The sequence below is a fragment of the Bos grunniens genome, chromosome 19, assembly GCF_055505025.1.
Source record: "Bos grunniens cultivar Pamir isolate PY7600 chromosome 19, Bosgru_T2T1.0, whole genome shotgun sequence".
NCBI classification, from domain to species: Eukaryota; Metazoa; Chordata; class Mammalia; order Artiodactyla; family Bovidae; genus Bos; species Bos grunniens.
In genome coordinates this window covers 42,718,952-42,740,910 of record NC_141183.1, presented here as the reverse complement: position 1 = coordinate 42,740,910, position 21,959 = coordinate 42,718,952, and the positions used below count along the sequence as shown (strand labels likewise).

General features: G+C 34.2%; 1 protein-coding gene across 4 annotated transcripts in view; it reads left to right on the top strand.

Moving 5' to 3' along the window:
* The window catches only part of TAOK1 (TAO kinase 1), a 110,365-nt gene that overhangs the window by 53,677 nt on the left and 34,729 nt on the right, over nt 1-21,959 (top strand). For 2 of the 4 annotated variants that reach the window (XM_086359941.1, XM_086359942.1), the window contains 9 exons: nt 1,169-1,240; nt 4,702-4,803; nt 6,054-6,099; nt 6,636-6,732; nt 8,712-8,825; nt 13,787-13,878; nt 17,194-17,287; nt 18,911-18,992; nt 21,269-21,436. In XM_086359941.1, coding sequence (XP_086216067.1) covers nt 1,169-1,240; nt 4,702-4,803; nt 6,054-6,099; nt 6,636-6,732; nt 8,712-8,825; nt 13,787-13,878; nt 17,194-17,287; nt 18,911-18,992; nt 21,269-21,436 — 867 coding nt within the window. The remainder of the gene's footprint in view (nt 1-1,168; nt 1,241-4,701; nt 4,804-6,053; nt 6,100-6,635; nt 6,733-8,711; nt 8,826-13,786; nt 13,879-17,193; nt 17,288-18,910; nt 18,993-21,268; nt 21,437-21,959) is intronic. The other 2 variants (XM_086359944.1, XM_086359945.1) reach the window with 1 other exon arrangement.

Genomic DNA, 21,959 nt, shown 5'->3' with positions numbered 1-21,959 from the left:
AAAGGCTACCTACTCCAGTATTCTGGCTTAGAGAATTCCATGGACTGTGTATAGTCCATGGGGTCGAAAAGAGTTGGACAGTACTGGGTGACTTTCATTTTCATCATGTTAAGAATCTACATTTCTAATTTGTGTTTTCTAAGAATGTGGCCTTTTTTGCATTTGAATGTATTTAGAGTGGGGCCCTTTCTACATTTTCAGCATTTATGAAGTGCTTATATATTTATTTCCCCCTTTACAAAAGTGTGGTAAATTATGAAATTTTTTCTAGTAAAAATCTTTTGTATTTCTGTAATTATAGTGTATTTTATCCAAATGAAAAATTCTTCTAATGCTCTATAATATTTAAAAAATTTCTAGAGTTTTCTGGTCTTTATTTGGGCTTCCCTGATAGCTCAGTTGGTAAAGAATCCATCTGCAATGCAGGAGACCCTGGTTCAATTCCAGGGTTGGGAAGATATGCTGGAGAAGGGATAGACTAGCCACTCCAGGATTCTTGGGCTTCCTTTGTAGATGAGCTGGTAGAGAATCTGCCTGCAATGTGGGAGACCTGGGTTCTATCCCTGGGCTGGGAAGATCCCCTGGAGAAGGGAAAGGCTACCCACTACAGTATTCTGGCCTGGAGAATTCCATGGACTTCAGGGATCAAACCCACACCTTCCACAGTGAAAGTACAGAGTCCTAACCACTGGACTGCCAAGGAATTCCCCACTCAAGAGTACTTTAAAGATAGTTCATTGATGTTCTTTTCAGTCTGCCACCATTGTTTCTTTTACTCATATTTTCTTCTTAAGATCAGTTGTAGTAATTTATTCCTTCCTAGAAAACTGTCCATTTCATTGCAATTTCAAAATTGATTAGCATAGGCTTATATGTATATATACTAGTCTCATGTTGTCTCTTTGTTATAGTGCTGTTCAAATTTCTGTTTTTTCCTTTAATAGATCTCTGAAAGTTAAACCCTGCTTTATATTTCTTTCCAAAGTACCAGCTCCTGGATGATTTGATAAGTTTCACTATATGGTTATTGGTGGTGTTTTTTAATGTTCTTCAAAGTCAGTTTTGATGTCCTTTTTGACAGGTAGCTTATGAATGCTTTTATTCTCAAAGAAATTATTGCCCAGATTGTTAATTTTTACAATAATCCTTTCTTTGTTTTTTTTTTAAGGCCCGAGATGTACGCACCAATGAAGTGGTGGCTATTAAGAAAATGTCTTACAGTGGAAAGCAGTCCACTGAGGTAAGTGAGATATTTACATTCTTATTCACATGCTAGAAAAAGACATGCTATTTTTAATTGAGGGTATTTTGAACTTTTTTCTAAAAGTATAACGTACCTGAAAGTACATACAAATACAACATATATCTCAGTCTGTTTTTTTTTTTTTTTTTTCCACAAACTGAGTGTACCCATTTAACTTGTCCCTAGAGCCCATTATCAGCACATTACTGGCATCTTAGAAGCTTCCCAACTTGGCCCCAGTTTCTAATTTTTTTAAACTGTGGTATAATATATTATTCGATTATCAGTTTCTAAAGGAGTAAACTAGGATAAGATGCATTTAATAGTAAATTATATGTATGTAATTTTTTTAATGATTTGGAAATTAAGGGCTGATTATAAAAAACTAGTATGAAAAAATTTTTTAATACAATTATTAATACTACGATGAGTATACTTTAGTTCATTAATATTATGATTAGTGCTTTTCAGTATATTTAATTGCATGAATTTATTTTGTGGAATATAGTCTATTTTTAAAAACTGGGATCTGTAAATCTTTAATTTTTCAACATAATTATTTTTAATTGTGGTAAAATACATATAACATATTTACCATTGTAATCATTTTCAAGTATTCAGTTCACTGGCATTAAGGACATTCATATTGTTTTGTATCCATCAGCACCATTCATCTCCAGAGCTCTTTTTCATCTTAAAAACCTAAAATTCTTTGCCCATTAAACAGCAACTCCCCATTCCCTCCTTCCCTCAGCCCCTGGAAATCACTATTCTACTTTCTGTCTGTATGAATTTGACTAAGTATCTCATGTAAGTGATATCATGCATTTGTCCTTTTGTGACTGGCTTATTTTACTTAACATAATGTTCTCAGAGTTTATCCATGTTGTGGTATGTGTCAAAATTTCCATCCTTTTTAAGGCTGAGTGATATTCCTGTGAGTGTGTGTGTGTGTGTGTTTATCCATCCATTCATCTGTCAGTGAATGCTTAGGTTTCTGTTGCTGCCTTGTTATTGTGAATAATGCCACTATAAACATAGGTTCGGAGAAGGCAGTGGCACCCCACTCCAGTACTCTTGCCTGGAAAAGCCCATGGATGGAGGAGCCTGATAGGCTGCAGTCCATGGGGTCGCTAAGAGTCGGACAGGACTGAGCGACTTCACTTTGATGTTTCACTTTCATGCATTGGAGAAGGAAATGGCAACCCACTCCCGTGTTCTTGCCTGGATAATCCCAGGGATGGGGGAGCCTGATGGGCTGCCGTCTATGGGGTCGCACAGAGTTGGACACGACTGAAGTGACTTAGCAGCAGCAGCAGCAGCAGCAAACATGCAAATACTTTTTTTGAGTCCTTAGTTTCTGTACAGACTTTTAGGTGTTTGATCAGAGTTGGAATTGCTGGATCAGTCTTTAACTTTTAAAGATTTTGGTTTTCTACGTTTTTGGAATTTCATTATTTTATGGTAAATCTTGTTTTCGTGGTGATCATACAGTGAGTACAACAACACTATTATATTACTGTTCCATCATTTTGATACCTAAAAAACTCAATTTCTTATACGGTTACTGTCTCTTATTTTCCATTCTGTAGCACAACTTTAGAAATAGCTTTCATAGGTGCACTTGTACTGTATTGGAATCTGTTTGATTAGTCACACCTAGAATAAAAAGTTTCATTTAGAAGTCATCTATTCTCATCTAATACTAATGTCCTTCTTGACATTATTTTACACTGAAAAAATACTGGGTTTTGTTTTGTTTTAAAAGTGTCAACTATCTTTGAAATTTGAAAGCTGTGGAAACATTTTCTGAGTTTAGAATTTATATCTTACACATTTTATATAAAAATTGTGAACATATTTTGCTTTATTTTGTTGAGGGCTTATGAAATAACATTGGAATTATGTGGTCTTACATTCTAGTACAAAATATTTTCTAAAGTTTTCTATTATGCTAGTTTCCCTGGCTTTGAAAATATGGCCCGAGTCAACGATAAAGATTGAAAACTAAAACAAGGATAAAAAATAGACTTCCTAGTTCCTATCCCACACCTGCCAAACCTCTGGAGTCTCTGGATATGGACCTAGTATCCTGTATTCTTAGAGTTCTCTGGTTGCTTCTTAAGAGTAACTATGTTTAGGACATGGCCTAAGTGTCTAAGGTTGTCATGGAGTAGCTTATAACTGAAGGTTTATGTGTATTTCTTGGTATGTGTCATTGAGGAATGCTGTTAGTAAAATATGTAGGAAAATGTTTTTATACTGTTTCCCCCCCACCCCCCTCTGAACTTTCCCATATCAGTTGAGTTGAGTTCAGTCGCTCAGTCGTGTCTGACTCTTTGTGACCCCATAAATTGCAGCACGCCAGGCCTCCCTGTCCATCACCAACTCCTGGAGTTCACCCAAATTCATGTCCATTGAGTCAATGATGCCGTCCAGCCATCTCATCCTCTGTCGTCCCCTTCTCTTCCTGCCCCCAGTCCCTCCCAGCATCAGGGTCTTTTCCAGTGAGTCAACTCTTCGCATGAGGTAGCCAAAGTATTGGAGTTTCAGCTTTAGCATCAGTCCTTCCATTGAACACCCAGGACTGATCTCCTTTAGGATGGACTGGTTGGATCTCCTTGCAGTCCAAGGGACTCTGAAGAGTCTTCTCCAACACCACAGTTCAAAAGCATCAATTCTTCGGCGCTCAGCTTTCTTCACAGTCCAACTCTCACATCCATACATGACCACTGGAAAAACCATAGCCTTGACTAGGACGGACCTTTGTTGGCAGAGTTATGTCTGTGCTTTTCAATATGCTATCTAGGTTGGTTATAACTTTCCTTCCAAGGAGTAAGCATCTTTTAATTTCATGGCTGCAATCACCATCTGCAGTGATTTTGGAACCCCAAAAAATAAAGTCTGACACTGTTTCCACTTTCCCATATAGTAATGAATTATTCTCTAACATTTTATTTTAGAAGGTGTGCACTTAGGGGTTTAAAATCTTCATTTGAATTTAAAAAGCAAACTAAACCTTAATGTTTGGCAGACAATATAAGCCAAAAACACAATAGATTAACTTTGTGCTATGTAAATTATACACCAAAAAGCTACAATTAAGAAAGGGAAGTTGAACTTTTGAAGAAAAATCACTAAATATGGTATATAGTTTTCATCAATATATCTGATGTGTGATTGTAAAATTTTAATAAGACCCATTGATGGTACATTTTACAAAACTAAAATTTGTCCTACCCTGAATGGAATAATTTTGTAAGTTGTGTAAATTGAGTTATATACTGTATAAACGTAAGTTTCTAATTTATTATTTTGGTATTTAAATATTACAAATAAAGTTGTATGTCCTTGATAACCCATCTTAGTCTAATAATTATTTTTTTCTTATACAACTTGCTAAGGAAAAGCAGCTGTTCATAATTTTTTCCTTTATTTGTTTTTTTTTCTCCCCACAGAAATGGCAGGATATTATTAAGGAAGTCAAGTTTCTACAAAGAATAAAACATCCCAACAGTATAGAATACAAAGGCTGCTATTTACGTGAGCACACAGCATGGGTAGGTATATTCTTTCCCCTTGCTATAATTTTAGTTGGCTGAAATGTTAGTTCTTATTGAGAGGAAGAGCAGCTTTTCCTAGAATCCTAGGCAAAGAAGATAATACAGGTTTTGCAAATTTATTGCAGAGATTTAGCTAACTTTTTATGTACCTGGTAAAATGTTCTCAGACATTTTTAGTAGTATCATTCTTCAAATGGTTTATCAAACATTGGTGAAAGCAGTTCTGTTATTTGAAGATGAAATCTAGCATATCTTTGACATAAATGTAATCTGTTTAACCACAAAGATCTTGTTGAAGTCCTGATGAGTCCTGGTGAAATTTGAACTGGTTATGATTCCTTGGCTGAATAATACTAATGTTAGAGAGTTGAGACACTTTGTTAGAAGAAGTGGGAATTAATTTTGCCCCATTGTTGCCATTCAGGTGATAATGGTAGTAATATTGTAGCAGTGTGGGCATAATAACTGTATCTTTTAAGAGAAAGGCAAATTTTCTTTAAATAAGAATGATTCCTTATTTTGAGTAATTAGTAATTCACAATTAATTTTCATTTTAGTATACTGAACTTAGATTTGTAATCTTGGGTGCATTTTCATCCAGTTTAATTTTGATGGTGGTCGTGGTGGTACTCAAATAAAAGGCTGTGGTTAAAGAAAAACTTTGACCTTTTTTTTTTTTTTAAAGTGACTTTGGGGAGATTACCTCTCTGTCTCTCAAGTTTCTCCATTTGTACAATAAGCATAGTGATAGGGTCTACCTCATAAGGTATTTGTGAGGATTTACCTGGCACATAGAAGAGATGCTCTTCTATGTGCCAGGTCAAGATGCTCAAGATGCTCAACACAGAGCATCGCTCAAGATGCTCTGTGTTTGCGTTAACTGTAACCTAAGCTTTGTTCAGAGAACAGTTTTTTGCTTCCTAGCAATTTTCAGTATCGCTGCATACTATATACTATAGATTAATAGTAACAGCGTATGTATATTCCTTTATAATTTTAGTAGTAGTTATATCTGAAATACACATCTTGTACAAGTAATTGTATGTTGGTAAATGTACCATTAACACTACTTACACATTTGACAAATTACTAAATACATAAATATTCATTTTTTTAAGGTAAATGGTGACTAGGATTTGTTTTGCTTTAAGCTGTCTTCTTGAACTCTTTGGTAAATTTATTTAATCTCAAATAGAATCTTTTTAATAATATATTTTAATGCTTTCATAACTTTTTTTCCCATGTAGCTTGTAATGGAATATTGTTTAGGATCTGCTTCAGATTTACTAGAAGGTAGGTTTCCTTTAATTATTAAGAAAAAATAATATTAGCACAATAAAATGAGAATTCAATGAGAAATTTCTAAAAAATAACGTACAAATTTTTCAGAAAGAATAAAAATCTTAAACTTTTCTATGTTCTCAGCATAATATGCACTGTGGTCATTAAATATTATATAGTAGCATAAAAGTGATTTTTTTCTCTCATTATGACTTTTTTTTTTTTATTCTTTCATTCACCTTAATCTGTTCTTCTATTCACAGTGAAGGTATATGAGAATAAAGGGAGAACATTTATTATTCTTGTTTTTGTAGTCACCAAATAATTGCTTATTTGTTGTCAGGTTAGACAGAATTGGCTGTGAACTATACTTACACAGCTAGGTACAGCTATATACAAGTTGTAAAGTTCAGTAGGCTTATTTTATTATCTTGAGGAGAATATCCCTTCTTGCACACTGTTAGTTTGTAAAAATTGCCCTATATATTAGGTATCTATATTTATTTTTAAAGAAAAATAAAAAGTATTTTCAAATAACTTTTTTTAAGTTCACAAAAAGCCATTACAAGAAGTGGAAATAGCAGCAATTACACATGGTGCTCTCCAGGGATTAGCCTACTTACATTCTCATACCATGATCCATAGGTAAGTAGTTTGAAAATTGTTATATACTAATAAGCAATGACTTGTTGTATTTACCAACCCTGAAACTTACTAACCCTGAAATTTTGTTGGTTATAGCCAAATAAAAGCATTTCTTCTTGTCCATGTTAAGAACAACATACTGGTACACTTGATCTCTCTGTTTAAGATAAGTTTTATCTTTGTCTATACATGATGCCAGACTTTCTGAAGTACAGGCATACATTTTATTGTGCTTTGCTTTATTTCACTTCACAGATATTTTGTTTTTACAAATTGAAAGTCTGTAGCAATCTTGTGTCAAGCAAGTCTTTCAGTGCCATTTTTCTAGCAGCATTTGCTCACTTTATATTTCACATTTTGATAATTCTCACAGTATTTCAAACTTTTTCATCCTTTTTGTTATGGTGATCTGTGATCAGTGATCATTGATGTTACCATTATGATTGTTTTGGCATTGTTTAGCAGTAAAATATTTTTGAATTAAGTTGTGTACATTGTTTTTTAAAGTAAGGCTATTGCACACTAAGTAGCCTACACTGTAGTGTAAACATAACTGTTATATGCACTGAGAGGCCAGAAAATTCATATGACTTGCTTTATTGCATACTCACTTTGTACGGATAGTCTGGAATCAAACCTTAATATCTCTTAGATATTGCCTGTATTGTACGCTTTATAGATTTGTGGTAGAAATTTAATTGTGGAGTCATTTAATTTGGGGAATGGAAAGGACAATAAGGGTTACATAGTCTTATAAGAAACTGCTCTCCCATTTTGTGACTAATTTCTCAAAGTTTACAAAGCCAGATAGATTTAGACTAGAACTAAACCTAGATCTTCTGAATTCCTGGTAAGTGATAATGCCAGATTTATTCCATTCATTCCATGCTCTGGATAAATAAAAGATACTTAATACTTTTTATGCTTTTGAGTATTAATCCTCGATGATCCTTTATAATAAATAGTAACTTTAAGCAATTCTATAATGCATTTTTAGTGTTGATATTAGTTTTGCCTATTTTAGAAGAAAATTAGCATGTTTTGATTATATATGTGAATCAGGGAATGCATATTAAACTTTATAGTAGCATCAGGTCCTAGAGTAAGGTCCAGGAGAAATTTCCATACTAGTAAATAAGTGAATAGAAGATTTGGAATTATAACCTAACTTCTTTGCACTTAGCGGCTTGTGGGATCTTAGTTCCCCTCCAGGAGTAGAACCTGGGCTCACAGCAGTGAAAGCACCAAGTTCTACCCACTGGACCACCAGAGAATTCCCTAAAGTACCCCTTCATTTAAAAAAAGAAATGAATGGAAGGAACATAGATTAATTTATGTTCGCTACAGTACTGTGGTAAGAACTGTACTATAGTAAGTACTTAAGAACTTAGTTTTTCTGTTTTTGAAAGGATAATTGTATGTTATGGTGCTCATTGGACTTACAGTCCCATTTTATAAATATCCGTAATTCTCTACAGTCATGGATATTACATTATCCAAATGTTTGTTTTCATTTCATATTTAGTTAGGAAAACTATCCTAAGGTTTCAAAATGATTGGGGACATGAAATGCTTTTCTTTTTTTTTTTTTCTTTGACATTAAGTAGACTGCTCAGAAATCTTACGGTTGTAAAGGAGTGGTCAGCTATTTAAATTTAATTTTTAAAGCCATTTAAAACCATGTTTGTACCAATAAATAGGACCTCAAATATAGACTTTACACTTTAATCACCTGAATTTCTGTCTTTTATTGCTGTTTTGCCTCCTCTTTTACAAAATTGTTACTTAGTATGAATTTTGTATTTTTTGTGTTCTATTTTAGATCTTAATTAATTCTACCCCAATTGAGAGATTATCCTTGGACTTAATTATCTTGATTTCTCCTTTTCTATTTTATGAATTTTTATTTTATTTTTATCACGCTTTTACACAATCCAGTGAAGGAAAGAGAAATAATTTTTTGTGTTCCTTAAACTCAGAGATATCAAAGCAGGAAATATCCTTCTGACAGAGCCAGGCCAGGTGAAACTTGCTGACTTTGGATCTGCTTCCATGGCATCTCCTGCCAATTCTTTTGTGGGAACGCCATATTGGTAAGAATAATCTTATCTGGATTTAATCCTCATAATTGAAATTGTGTGTGGTTGTATATGGTTGTGCATTTTTTAAAGTGTCTTATCTTTTTCCTGAAAACAAAATGTTATTTTGGACATTTTAAGTTTAAATATTATAGTTAGTTTCAAATACAGATTTGGAGTGCTCCCTTTACATCCCCCAATTTTTAAAATTTGCCTCTTTCTACATTCTTTTCTATTATTTGCATCATGTTGGGTGTGGGGACTTTAATAAAAATTCAAGTGGGGAGAAGCTAGAAATGCTAAGTAGAAATTTTTGTATTTTCTTTTTTTTTTTTTTTTTTTTTGTATTTTCTTTAGATTTATGTTTACTGTATATCATTGATGTTCATACTAAGAATACCTGAAGACTGGTAGTGGACTTGGAGTTCTCTGGAGTTTTTTTGTTTTTATTTTTATTGTGGAGAATTTTAAAGATACATAATACTTGGCGGAAGTATAACAAACCCTTACATACCAGTCACTCAGCCCAACAATATTATCACATGGTCTGTCCTGCCCTATGCATTCACCTCTCCCTCTCTTCCTCTCCCCCCTAAATTTGAAAGAAATTCTAGACATCATCTAAGTGTGTTACTCAGTTTCTACATCGTGTCTGACTCTTTGCAACCCCATGGACTGCAGCACACTGGGCTCCCCTGTCCCCCATTATCTCCTGGAGTTTGCTCACATTCATGTCCATTGAGTTGGTGACGCTATCTAACCATCTCATGCTGTTGCTCCCTCTCCTTCGTCTTTCCCAGCCTCAGGGTCTAATGAGTTGGATCTTCACGTAAGGTGGCCAAAGCATTGGAGCTTCAGCATCAGTCCTTCCAATGAATATTCAGGGTTGATTTCCTTTAGGATTGACTGATTTGATCTCCTTGCGGTCCAGGGGACTCTCAAGAGTCTTTTCCAGTACCACGATCCAAAAGTATCAATTCTTTGGTGCTCAGCCTTCTTTATGGTCCACCTCTCACATCTGTACATGACTTCTGGAAAAACCATGGTTTTGACAGTACGGACCTTTGTTGGCAAAGTGATGTCTCTGCTTTTTAATAAGCTGTCAGGTTTGTCATAACTTTCCTTTCAAGAAGCAAGCATCTTTTAATCTCATGGTCGCAGTCACCATTCACAGTGATTTTGGAGCCCAAGAAAATAGAATCATCTAATTTTACCCATAAGTAATTTATTATTAATGTCAGCGAATTTGAAGGGAATAATTTTCCAGATCTTCAACTTTCAAATGTATCCTCTTTCTCTGTGTATACTGAAAGTGATGTCTTAGGCCCACTATGTCATCTTTTCACCTGCCTTTCAAATCTCCCTTCTGCTTTATAAAAGAAAGGCTTCTAACCCAACCTGAATATTGCAATGATTCACTGCTCTGGACTGTCAAAGCCTCAAAGCAACACCAGAGGAACATTTTGAGAACATATAGGATCGAGTCAGGACACAAACTCTTGGCAAGTCCTTGTACCTTTCCAGTCATCTGTCTTCTGTTCCTTTTATCCCTTGCTTTTACTTTCTCCCCAGTCATTCCCCTTCCCTTCTTTTGTTCCAGTGTAGAATTTATAACTGTGACATGGTTGTCATGGGGATGCATTAACATGTTATTTGCATTGAATTCAGACTTTCTGGCACAAAGTGATTCTGGTTTAACTGATTGATATGACCATGAAGACTGCCTTTGCTAATTATATTACACAGCAGTGTTTTTAACAAATTGCGTGAACTAATTCTGCAACCCCAAGTTTTGAGTATCTTTAAAGCACATATACTCTGTGTGTATGTGTGGACATATACTGTGCATTATATCCTTTGCAACTGTTTATAAAATTTATATATCAATTCAAAAATGTGCAAGGGATACATAGGTTTTATAAATTCATTGAAGGTAAATAATGAATAAAAAAATTTGAAGACCGCTACTCTAGATGACCAAGAATTTCTTATGTAAAACCCTAGTTTAGATAGAGTGTCCTCTTCTCTAAAAAAAGGGTTCTGTGAGTGAATGATATTTCTTAGTGCTTCCCCTCTTTAGACATCAGTGTATTAAATATTAAAAAGGCCCTCAAACGTTCTGCAATAAAGAACAAATTACTCATTTAATTTTTCCTAACTATAATTTCTCAAACTTACTTCAACATCCTAAAGAACACATTGGAAATACCCTGCTATTGACAATAGAAAGTTTACAATAAAGTGAATATATTTTAAAATTTGTGTATAGTACATTTGGAACACAGGAACTAAGCTCATATTTATATGTCTTTCCACAAATGCACATGGGTACCTGCTACCCACATACACAAGTGTACCTGGTAATAATCTTATTGACACAGTCAGCAACTGTACTTAATACCAAATTACATACGAAGTAAAAGGTAAAGTATCATAGGAACATTAGATCCTAGTTAAAGACAGGAGAAAAGGAAAGCTATCCCCTTTGAATACAGAGTTCCAAGGAATAGCAAGGAGAGATTAAAAAAGCCTTCTTCAGTGATCAGTGCAAAGAAATAGAGGAAAACAATAGAATGGGAAAGACTAGAGATGTCTTCAAGAAAATTAGAGATCCTAAGGGAACATTTCATGCAAAGATGGACAAATAAAGGACAGAAATGGTATGGACCTTACAGAAGCAGAAGATATTAAGAAGAGGTGGCAAGAATACACAGAAGAACTGTACAAAAAAGATCTTCATGACCCAGATAACCATGATGGTGTTATCATTCACCTAGAACCAGACATCTTGGAATGCAAAGTCAAGTGGGCCTTAGGAAGCATTACTACTATCAAAGCTAGTGGAGGTGATGGAATTCCAGTTGAACTATTCCAAATTCTAAAAGATGATGCTGTGAAAGTGCTGCACTCAATATACCAGCAAATTTGGAAAACTCAGCAGTGGCCACAGGACTGGAAAAGGTCAGTTTTCATTCCAGTCCCTAAGAAAGGCAATGCCAAAGAATGTGCCAACTACCGCACAATTGCACTCATCTCACATGCTAGTAAAGTAGTGCTCAAAATTCTCCAGGCCAGGCTTCAACAGTATGTGAACTGTGAACTTCCAGATGTTCAAGCTGTATTTAGAAAAGGCAGAGGAACCAGAGATCAAATTGCCAACATCTGTTGGATCATTGGAAAAGCAAGAGAGTTCCAGAAAAACATCTGCTTTATTGGTTATGCCAAAGCCTTTGACTCTGTGGATCACAACAAACTGTGAAACAAAAGAGATGGGAATACCAGACTACCTGACCCACCTCCTGAGAAATCTGTATGCAGGTTAAGAAGCAACAGTTAGAATTGGACCTGGAACAAAAGACTGGTTCCAAATGGGGAAAGGAATACGTCAAGTCTGTATATTGTCACCCTACTTATTTCACTTATATGCAGAGTACATCATGAGAAATGCTGGGCTGGATGTAGCACAAGCTGGAATCAAGATTGCCGGGAGAAATATCAGTAACCTCGGATATGCAGATGACACCACCCTTATGGCAGAAAGTTAAGAACTGAAGAGCCTCTTGATGAAAGTGAAAGAGGAGAGTGAAAAAGCTGACTTAAAACAGCACTGAAAAAATGAAGATCATGACATCCAGTCCCATCACTCCATGGCAAATCGATGGAGAAACGATGGAAACGGTGAGAGACTTTATTTTCTTGGACTCCAAAATCACTGCAGATGGTGATGGCAGCCATGAAATTAAAAGACACTTGTTCCTTGGAAGCAAAGCTATGACCAACCTAGGCAGCATGTTTAAGAGCAGAGACATTACTTTGCGAACAAAGGTCTGTCTAGTCAAAGCTATGGTTTTTCCAGTAGTCATGTATGGATGTGAGAGTTGGACTGTGAAGAAAGCTGAGTGCCGAAGAATTGATGCTTTTGAACTGTGGTGTTGGAGAAGACTCTTGAGAGTCCCATGGACTGCAAGGAGATCAAACCAGTTAGTCCTAAAGGAAATCAGTCCTGAATATTCATTGGAAGGACTGATGCTGAAGCTGAAGTTCCTATACTTTGGCCACCTGATGCAAAGAACTGACTCATTGGAAAATACCCTGATGCTGTGAAAGATTGAAGGCTGGAGAAGAGGATGACAGAGGATGAGATGGTTGGATGGCATCACCAACTTGATGGACATGAGTTTGAGCAAGCTCTGGGAGTTGGTGATGGACAGGAAAACCTGGCATGCTGCAGTCCAGGGGGTCGCAAAGAGTTGGACAGGATTGAGTGAGTGAACTGAAAGACAGGAATTAGCTTTTTTTTGGCCATGTTGCTCTCTCTGGTCTGGGAGCATGGAGTTTGAACTGAACTGCCAGGGAAGTCCTGTGTTTCATTTTATAACCAAGACACATGTTGGTTGGTTATAAAGTTAATAACTTTGTGATGATTTTAGTTATCAGCTGCCCTAGCCACTTTTATTATGGAACACTATTCTAATCTGAAAGAAGACTGACAAGCTATGGTTAGTCATTGTTGGATAGTGTGACAGATACTTTCTGAAATACATGGAGTGAGCTTGTCATTTCAAGGGAAACAACTGATGGTATTCAGTGCCAGTGATAAAATTCCCTCTTTCAAGCAAAAATCAGATGGAATCTTGAGACCAAAATGTTTGAGAATCACTGGGCTAAAGGATATACAATATTCGAACCCGCAAACTTGAACAGATACGGAATACAACCTTGCTCTCAGGCATCCTTCCTTTAGGATGCTGTTACATGATCATGATAGATGGTGAGAATGAGTCTCACACTATACAAGCAAAGTTAAATATTTACCTCACAACCTGTAATGCATTTATTTCTCTTTTTCAAAATTATGTCCAGATGTCTTGCCAGGAATCCACACAAGTGTTCTCCATATAGATAGTCATTACATTTTAAAAGACTAGCATACATTTTTTTTTAACTTTAATTTAAATGACATTTTGTTTTTTTAGGATGGCCCCAGAAGTAATTTTAGCCATGGATGAAGGACAGTATGATGGAAAAGTAGATGTATGGTCTCTCGGTATAACTTGTATTGAATTAGGTAAGCATGTTCTTTATTACTATGTAGTAAGTTTTGATCTGTGTTTTACCTCCATTTCTATACCAAACTACAGCTTTTTATTTTTTATGTTGGTCACTAAAGGGAGCAATATTTTAAAGGTTTCATTTTGGTTATCTGATACATATAAGGTTATGTATATAAGTTGTATATAATATATACATTAGGTTATATATATATTCTATATATAGTGTATATTATATTTGCTCTGTTAAATTAGATCTTAAATAATTTTCCACTGTATAATTGTCTTAATATTAACGAATACTTGTTAAACACTTGATTATATATGTGATTGCTAGATTTGCCATCTACAGATGGTCTCTAAAGCATTTATGAGTTACTTACCTTTACCTGAGGTCCTTACTACTTTGAGTTAAATATGTGAATCTATGTGTCTGCCCACATATTGTAGCAGTTTGATTTTATGCACACATTTTGTTCTGTTGCATATAAATGGAACTATGTTTAAAGCAGTGGACCATCTCATAGCTTATGTCTTATGACCAAGAAATAAATCTTAAAGTGCAAGATTTTCCATAGATGGGTTTATATGTTTGATTACAGTTAATCTGATGAAAAAGACCCCTGGTTTGTTGTTTTGAGGCATGATTATACAATGGTGTTTATAAAAATAAATGTACCACTTTTTCTGATTATAAAAGTATATATTGAGGGTATAAAAGGATTAGAAGGAAAATAAAAGAACTATTAACTACAGTAATTTGTTAATGGAGACACAAGATAGAAAGATGTAAACTGCGACGTGAAAGATACAGAGAAAGTCCAAACCGAACACTAAAGACAGTCATCAGATCACAAAGGGAGGAGAGCAAGAGAAAAGAAAGGAGCAGAGGAATTACAAAACAGCCAGAAACCAGTTAACAAAATGTAATGGGTATATATGCTTATCAGTAATTAATTGTAAGTGAGCTAAATTCTCCAATCAAAAGAAATGACTGAATGGATGAAAAAACAAAACCTGTCTATATATTGCCTACATGAGACTCACTCCAGATGTGAGGGACACATGGAGACTGAAAGTGAGGAATGGAAGAAGATATTCCATGTCAGTAGAAACCAAAAGAATACTGGGGTTCTTGTTCAGTCTCTTAGCTGTGTCCAATTCTTTGCAACCCCATAGACTCCAGCTCGCCAGGCTTCGCTGTCCTTCACCATCTCTCGGAGCTTGCCCAGACTTATCGTCCATTGAGTCAGGGATGCCATCCAACTCTCTTGTCCTCTGTCATCCGCTTTTCCTCCTGCCTTCAATCTTTCCCAGTATCAGGGTTTTTCCTAATGAGTTGGCTCTCACATCAGGTGGCCAAAATATTGGAGCTTTAGCTTCAGCATCAGTCCTTCCAATGAATATTCAGGGTTGATTTCCTTTAGGATTGACTGGTTTGATCTCCATGCAGTCCAAGAGCCTCTCAAGAGTCTTCTCCAACACCATAGTTCAAAAGCCTCGAACAAAATAGACTTTATAAGTATCAGACAAAATAGACTTTAAAACAAAGACTATCAAAGTAGACTTTAAAACAGAGACTGTGGAGGAGGAAATGGCAACCCACTCCAGTATTCTTGCCTGGAAAATTCCATGGACAGGGAAGCTTGGTGGGCTTCAGGCTCTCAAAGATTGTAGGATCTTAGTTCCCTAAACTTCATCCCACAGCTATGAAAGCACCAAGTATTACCACTAGACAGCCAGGGAATTCTTGTCACATCTTAAGATGTCAGTTACCGGAGTGTAAATCTCATCACAGCACCACATTATATACTTGAAAGTTGCAAGAGACTGGTCCTTAAATGTTCTCATCACCAAAAAAGAAATAAGAATTGTGTGATGGGATGGAAGTGTTAGCTAATGCTATGGTGGAAATTGTTTTGCCATATATAAATGTATCCAATCAGCGCATTGCACTCCTTAAATTTATACAATGTTATATATTAATTATGTCTCAATAAAGCTGGAGAAAAAATTTTTTAATTAAAAAAGAGGCTGCAGTAAGAGACAAGAATATTACATAATGACAAAGAGGTCAGTTCAGCAGAGGTTATAACATTTGTAAATATTTATGTACCCATCATAGGATCACCTAAATACATAAAACAATATAAACAGACCAAAAGGGAGAAATCAACAGCCACACAATAATAGTAGCATAGATGCACAAATCCTCAACAAAATATTAGCTAACTGGATGCAACGATACAGTAAAGGATCATACACCATGATCAAGTGGGATTTATTCCAAGGATGAAGGATGGTTCAAAATCCACAAATCAATCAGTATGAGACATCACAATAACAAAATGAAAGATAAAAATCATACAGTGATCTCAATAGATGCAGAAAAAATCTTTAGACAAAATTCAACATCAATTTTGATTACCTTAAGGTAATTATTTAAGTGGTCAGTGAATACCATCAATAATGGAACCATTTGAAATTATATATCATCTCATATCATCTCATAGTATAAATTTGAAAAATATATTATTTACTTTTGTGATATTTCTATCAAAGTTGTATGACCCAAATTTAATCTTTAGAACCAACCAGAATTGAGGGGTATTGAAAAGTCTTCTATACTTCAAAATAATCAAGGTAATGACTTCAGCTGTCACCTTGAGTCTGGATAAAGAAAGGGAAATTCAACCCAAAATAAGCATAACAAAGAATAAAAATATCAAAGCAGAAATCAGCTAAATAGAAGCAGAGAAGCAGTAGAGAACATCGGTGAAACTAAAAACTACTTCTTTGAGAAAATTAATAAAATTGATAAACCTCTAGTCAAACTGATCAGGAAAAGAAGAGAGAAGACACAAAGCACTATCAGAAATAAGATATGACATCACTACAGGTATTAAAAGAATCATAAGGAAATACTGTGAACAACTTTATGTTAATAAATGTAACAACTTAGATAAAATAGTTTCCTTGAAGGATACAAATGACCAAAGGACACTTTTGCTACTGAGGACATTATTGGGATACTTGATTGAAACTTGAATGGGATTTGAGGATGAGATGATAGTCATGTATCAGTGTTAATGGTCTAATTTAGTGGATGTGTTAGTTTTTTTTAGTAGAGTATGTTTCAGAAAATAAACACTAAAGTATTTAGGAATGGTGGAGCATCTGGCCAGCAATTTACTGCACATTGATTGACTTTAAAAAATTCTTTGAACTCTACTTGAAGTTTAAAATTATTTAAAAAATAACAAAAAATAGTACTTGTGTGTCCCTGTTTAACAGGCATATATTTTAACAGGAAAGTTTTTTTTCTTTTACAGCGGAAAGGAAACCTCCTTTATTTAATATGAATGCAATGAGTGCCTTATATCACATAGCCCAAAATGAATCCCCTACACTACAGTCTAACGAATGGTAAGTATTGCTAAGAGATATATTACTCAACATTGTATAAATTAAATGCTTTTTCATAATGTTATCAAAGTGATTTCATTTCAATTAGGTAAAATGTATTACTGAAAAATTATTAAAATAGGTTCTATCATGTTAATCCTTTATTATGTGTGCTTTTCTTAGCAGATATATGACTCAGTTCAGAAATAAAGGCTAGATTGATACCACATATAAGCAAAAAGTATTTGCTTTTTACAAAAAAATATTTAGTTTTTTGAACTTCAGAAACACATATAACCCTGATTATATAATAAATAGCATGATTTAAACATAGTATTTTACAACTGAAATATAGATTGCCACAACCTGTAGTGATGTTCAATTGGGGAATGGCTTATAATTTATATAGCATATGAAATAGGTAAAACAGTTTGATTTATCAGAATTACCAGATAAATTCATAACTTTGAAATCATTCTAATTGTCATTATGACATTTATTATTCAAATTGCTTAATGTTTTTCTCTCCTATTGCTTCCTTGATTTGAAAAATTAAGTTCATTAGTGTAAAAAGCTTATAGAGACCTGATTTACAGTTTTTAAAAACCAGGATTTCATCAGTGATAGAAAATTTTAGTGGGAAATTAATTCCTCATGGGTATCAAACATTTGAAAAATTCTAAGGAAATAAACAGCATATTTAATAAATATTGTAAAGTTCAAAATAGATGCATTAGTTGCCAATAATTTAATAATTAAATAATTTAATTATTGGAATTTAATAAATTATTAAATAATAAATTGATAATAAATAATTTAATGGGCCAATGATAAGGCTTAACTAACATATTCATAGGTCTTAAGTAAATACACATAAAAGGAATCTTTTGGGACCGAGTTTAGTATTATGATACATATAAATAATGAATTGAACACAGATTGTCTACACGCTGTGTTTGATACTTCAGGGATTCGAAAGAGAATTTCTTTTTTGCCTATAAGGAATTTAAAATCTTACTTAGATATTGAAGACGAACACCAGTGGACTAGTAATTACTTAATATTCTTTGAACTCTCATCAGTAACATTATACATTAATAATGGGTTACAGACTTCCAGTGTTTTAAATGTTTAAAAAAGAAATCTCAGCTGGTTTTCTGGATTTAATGGAAGTTATATCCATTTGCTCAGGGATACCAAATACTTAGCTGTATGGAGTACTGCTTCCAAAGCAAATGGAGTAATACTCTGAATCCCACTATACAGAAGATGATCCAAGGGGCAAAGAAGAGAGAGAGGTGGTTTATAGGGAGAAAAATAATAAGAAAGTTATCCTAGATTTGAATGCAAAAAAGAAAATATTGGCTTTTCTAACTTTTCCTCTATATAGAATGCGCTGTGATATTTTAATTGTGGGAGCAGAAATTTAAAATAATCTGTGCAAATTTATCTTTGGAAAATGGTGAAGACTCATTGGCTGCTTTAGATAACTTTTCATAGACATATATGAAATGTATCTATATCTGCTTTTTTTTATCGTTTCATTTCCATCCCCGCTCCCAGCAGTAGGCACATGCTTTGTTTTGCTGGTGTGTTTTTAAAGGAAATAGCAATATGTTCACTTGATACTTTCCTTTACAATAGGTCTGATTATTTTCGCAACTTTGTAGATTCTTGCCTCCAGAAAATCCCTCAAGATCGCCCTACATCAGAGGAACTTTTAAAGGTCAGTTCAATTATACTGTTTTCTACCCCTAAGAAATTTTTTTAATGTGTCATTTTTCTTTGATTTGGAATCAATATTAGGTATGCGCTACTGGTTGTTAACTAAAATACTATGTATTCTATTAAAGTAATATGAAGGAAATAGAAATGATATGTGATATATTTACATAAATATTGTGAGAGAAAAGAGATTTTAAAAGAAATTGTTAAAATGAATATCATATTTTTGTTTCCATTTTGAAAATAAAATTTTCTAACTTAGCAATGAAAAGATTTTTTAAATCGTGTGTACTCTTCAGATTTCACAAAGTTTCATTGCCTCGTTTAAATATGAGATTTATATGCTTCCTGTTCTCAAAAATTTATTATTTCACTTGGCAGTTGACTATTGTATCAATAGCAGTAATAGTGTGTTGAGCTTAATATAGTTCTTAAAACATCTAGATAAAGCAGTGGTAAAATGGGATTTGATTTTCTTTGTGACCCTAAGAAGTCTTACTGGTTTTTCACTATAAAATTTAAATAGCCTATTTTTGCATGAATGTTTTACAGTTTCAAATGGATTAAGTTTATTTTCATCAATGCACCTCAGTTAAAGATACAAAGAAATTGAAAGGTTCTTACATGTATTCAGTAGTATTACTTGAAACTTTAGTGTGTAGAAGAGCAATACTGATTTTCAATAATGCTTGAGGAATTTTAGGCAGTAAGCTCACTCATACTCTAAGAAATGAAAACTTGACTAAATTGGTACTCACAATAGCAACAAAATGTTTGGTATACTTGGGAATTATATTAGTGAAAAATAAGCAAGATCTGTATGTAGAAAACTGGCAGACTTAGAAATATAAGATATGAAGTTGGGATAAGAATATGGAATATTGTATTGATAAATAGTGATACATACCAAGCTAAGGCTCAGGAAAAAGGAAGAATGTGACTTGTTTCTCATACTTGCCCAATAGAGGTGAAAGAAACTCTTTGGGTATAACCCAACCTACCAAGCCCAGGTATTTGGTATTTGGTGATTAGGTTCCAAGTCTGAATATAGTGTTCATTCACCTAGTTGATAGCATATATTGGCACAGCCTTATTGGAAATGATAGGAAGTATCTAGCAAGTGTTTCTTTCCCTTTGGCCTGACATTTCTTTCATGATTCATCATAAAGAAAAAAATAGAAAAAAATTCTAATGAATTTAAAAATTTTTTTAAGAATTCTATGAAGCTATTTATCTCTGAATTAAAAGTTGGAAATAACTGTCCAGAATTAGGGTAATGGAACTTTGGCATAAACCTTTGATGAAATATTCTGTAGGCATTATGTTTACAAATTTGAAATAACAGTCTTATGATAGTGAAGCAGAACCAAATATGGTATAGTTAGAACTCTTTACATAGAGAAGAAGTAAGTTTGGCTAACAAAAAAGGTAAGTGTTACAGAAATTCAGGGGCATCTCATGAAGTCAAGGGCGGAAAGTGTCTTTCTGCAATCTATATATTTATGATCTATAAAACAAAAATCTGTATATAGAAAATTTCTGAAAAGAAACATCAAAATGTAGCAGTGATACTCTAAAGGTGAAATTATTCTTTCAACTTTTCCTTATTTGATAAGGTTAAGTTTTATTCAATGTTAGTAAAAATCACTAATAATATGCCTTTTAATCAACTACTAGTGTTTTATGAAGAGTATTGTTTATGCAATATATAAAGGAACCCAAAATATCCAGGTTTATATTACATAATTCACCAGCAGTAAATACATTTCTCTTGAAACCTAATAAAACTCAGAACTGACATGCCTTTTCTGTGAAATCAACAGTTCTAAGAATATGTAAACCTTTTTTTAGCATTTGTTTAGGGCTGTAATTGGGCTTACTTCTTAGTATTTAATTAAACCCTTTTATCATTTCAACTCTACATTTTTAGTTGACCAAAGTTTATATAAAATGTAGGCACAGAGTAAATATATATAAATAATGATTTTATAAGAAGTCAGAAATATAATAGAATAGCTATAGATTATAGGCATTATCTATGATGATTATTTAGGATAGTAACTCTAGAGTCTAAGAAGGGGCACATGTGTGCATGCTCATTTGTGTCTGACTCTTTGCAACCCCATAGCCTGTAGCCCACTGGGCTCTTCTGTCTGTGGAATTTTCCAGGCGAGAATACTGGAATCGGTTGCCATTTCCTTCTGCAGCTAAGAGAGGTGTACATTTGTATTAATGGAAAAATAGGTTTCAACTTGACTTTTACATTCTTTTATCCAGCACATGTTTGTTCTTCGGGAGCGCCCTGAAACAGTGTTAATAGATCTTATTCAGAGGACAAAAGATGCAGTAAGAGAGCTGGACAATCTGCAGTATCGAAAGATGAAGAAACTCCTGTTCCAGGAGGCACATAATGGACCAGCAGTAGAAGCACAGGAAGAAGAAGAGGTAATTTAGAAATGAATCAATATTGAGCTCTCTTCATCAGCTTCTTTTCTTGTGGAGCTCGTCTTTTACATCATGAATCTCTTATATCAGTGGTTCCCATTTGTGTTTTCTTAACACTGGTCCTGTAAAATCCCATGTGGGAAAAACGGTGTTGTGTTCTTTAAATTCAGTCCCTTTGTTGTGCACATTGGCATATATAGTAAAGCTCAGCAACGTCTTTTATTAAATAAACAAATTCAACTTTGTTTAATTTTGTCCCTTTCAAATTTCTTAGCCACTGAACCCTTTTTTGCCTTATTGTCTCAATTGTGAGAGACATGCTTTTGAAAATATATAAAATTATAGACTCTGGAAGTTACTCACTGACAAGTCATTAGCAAGTTACTAAGCATTCTACTGTATTACCAAGGACATTTCTTTTCAGTTCTGCATAGTTTCATTCCATCTACACAGTTCTGAAATACTTATTTTCAGTTCAGTTCAGTCACTCAGTTGTGTCTGACTCTCTGCGACCCCATGGTCT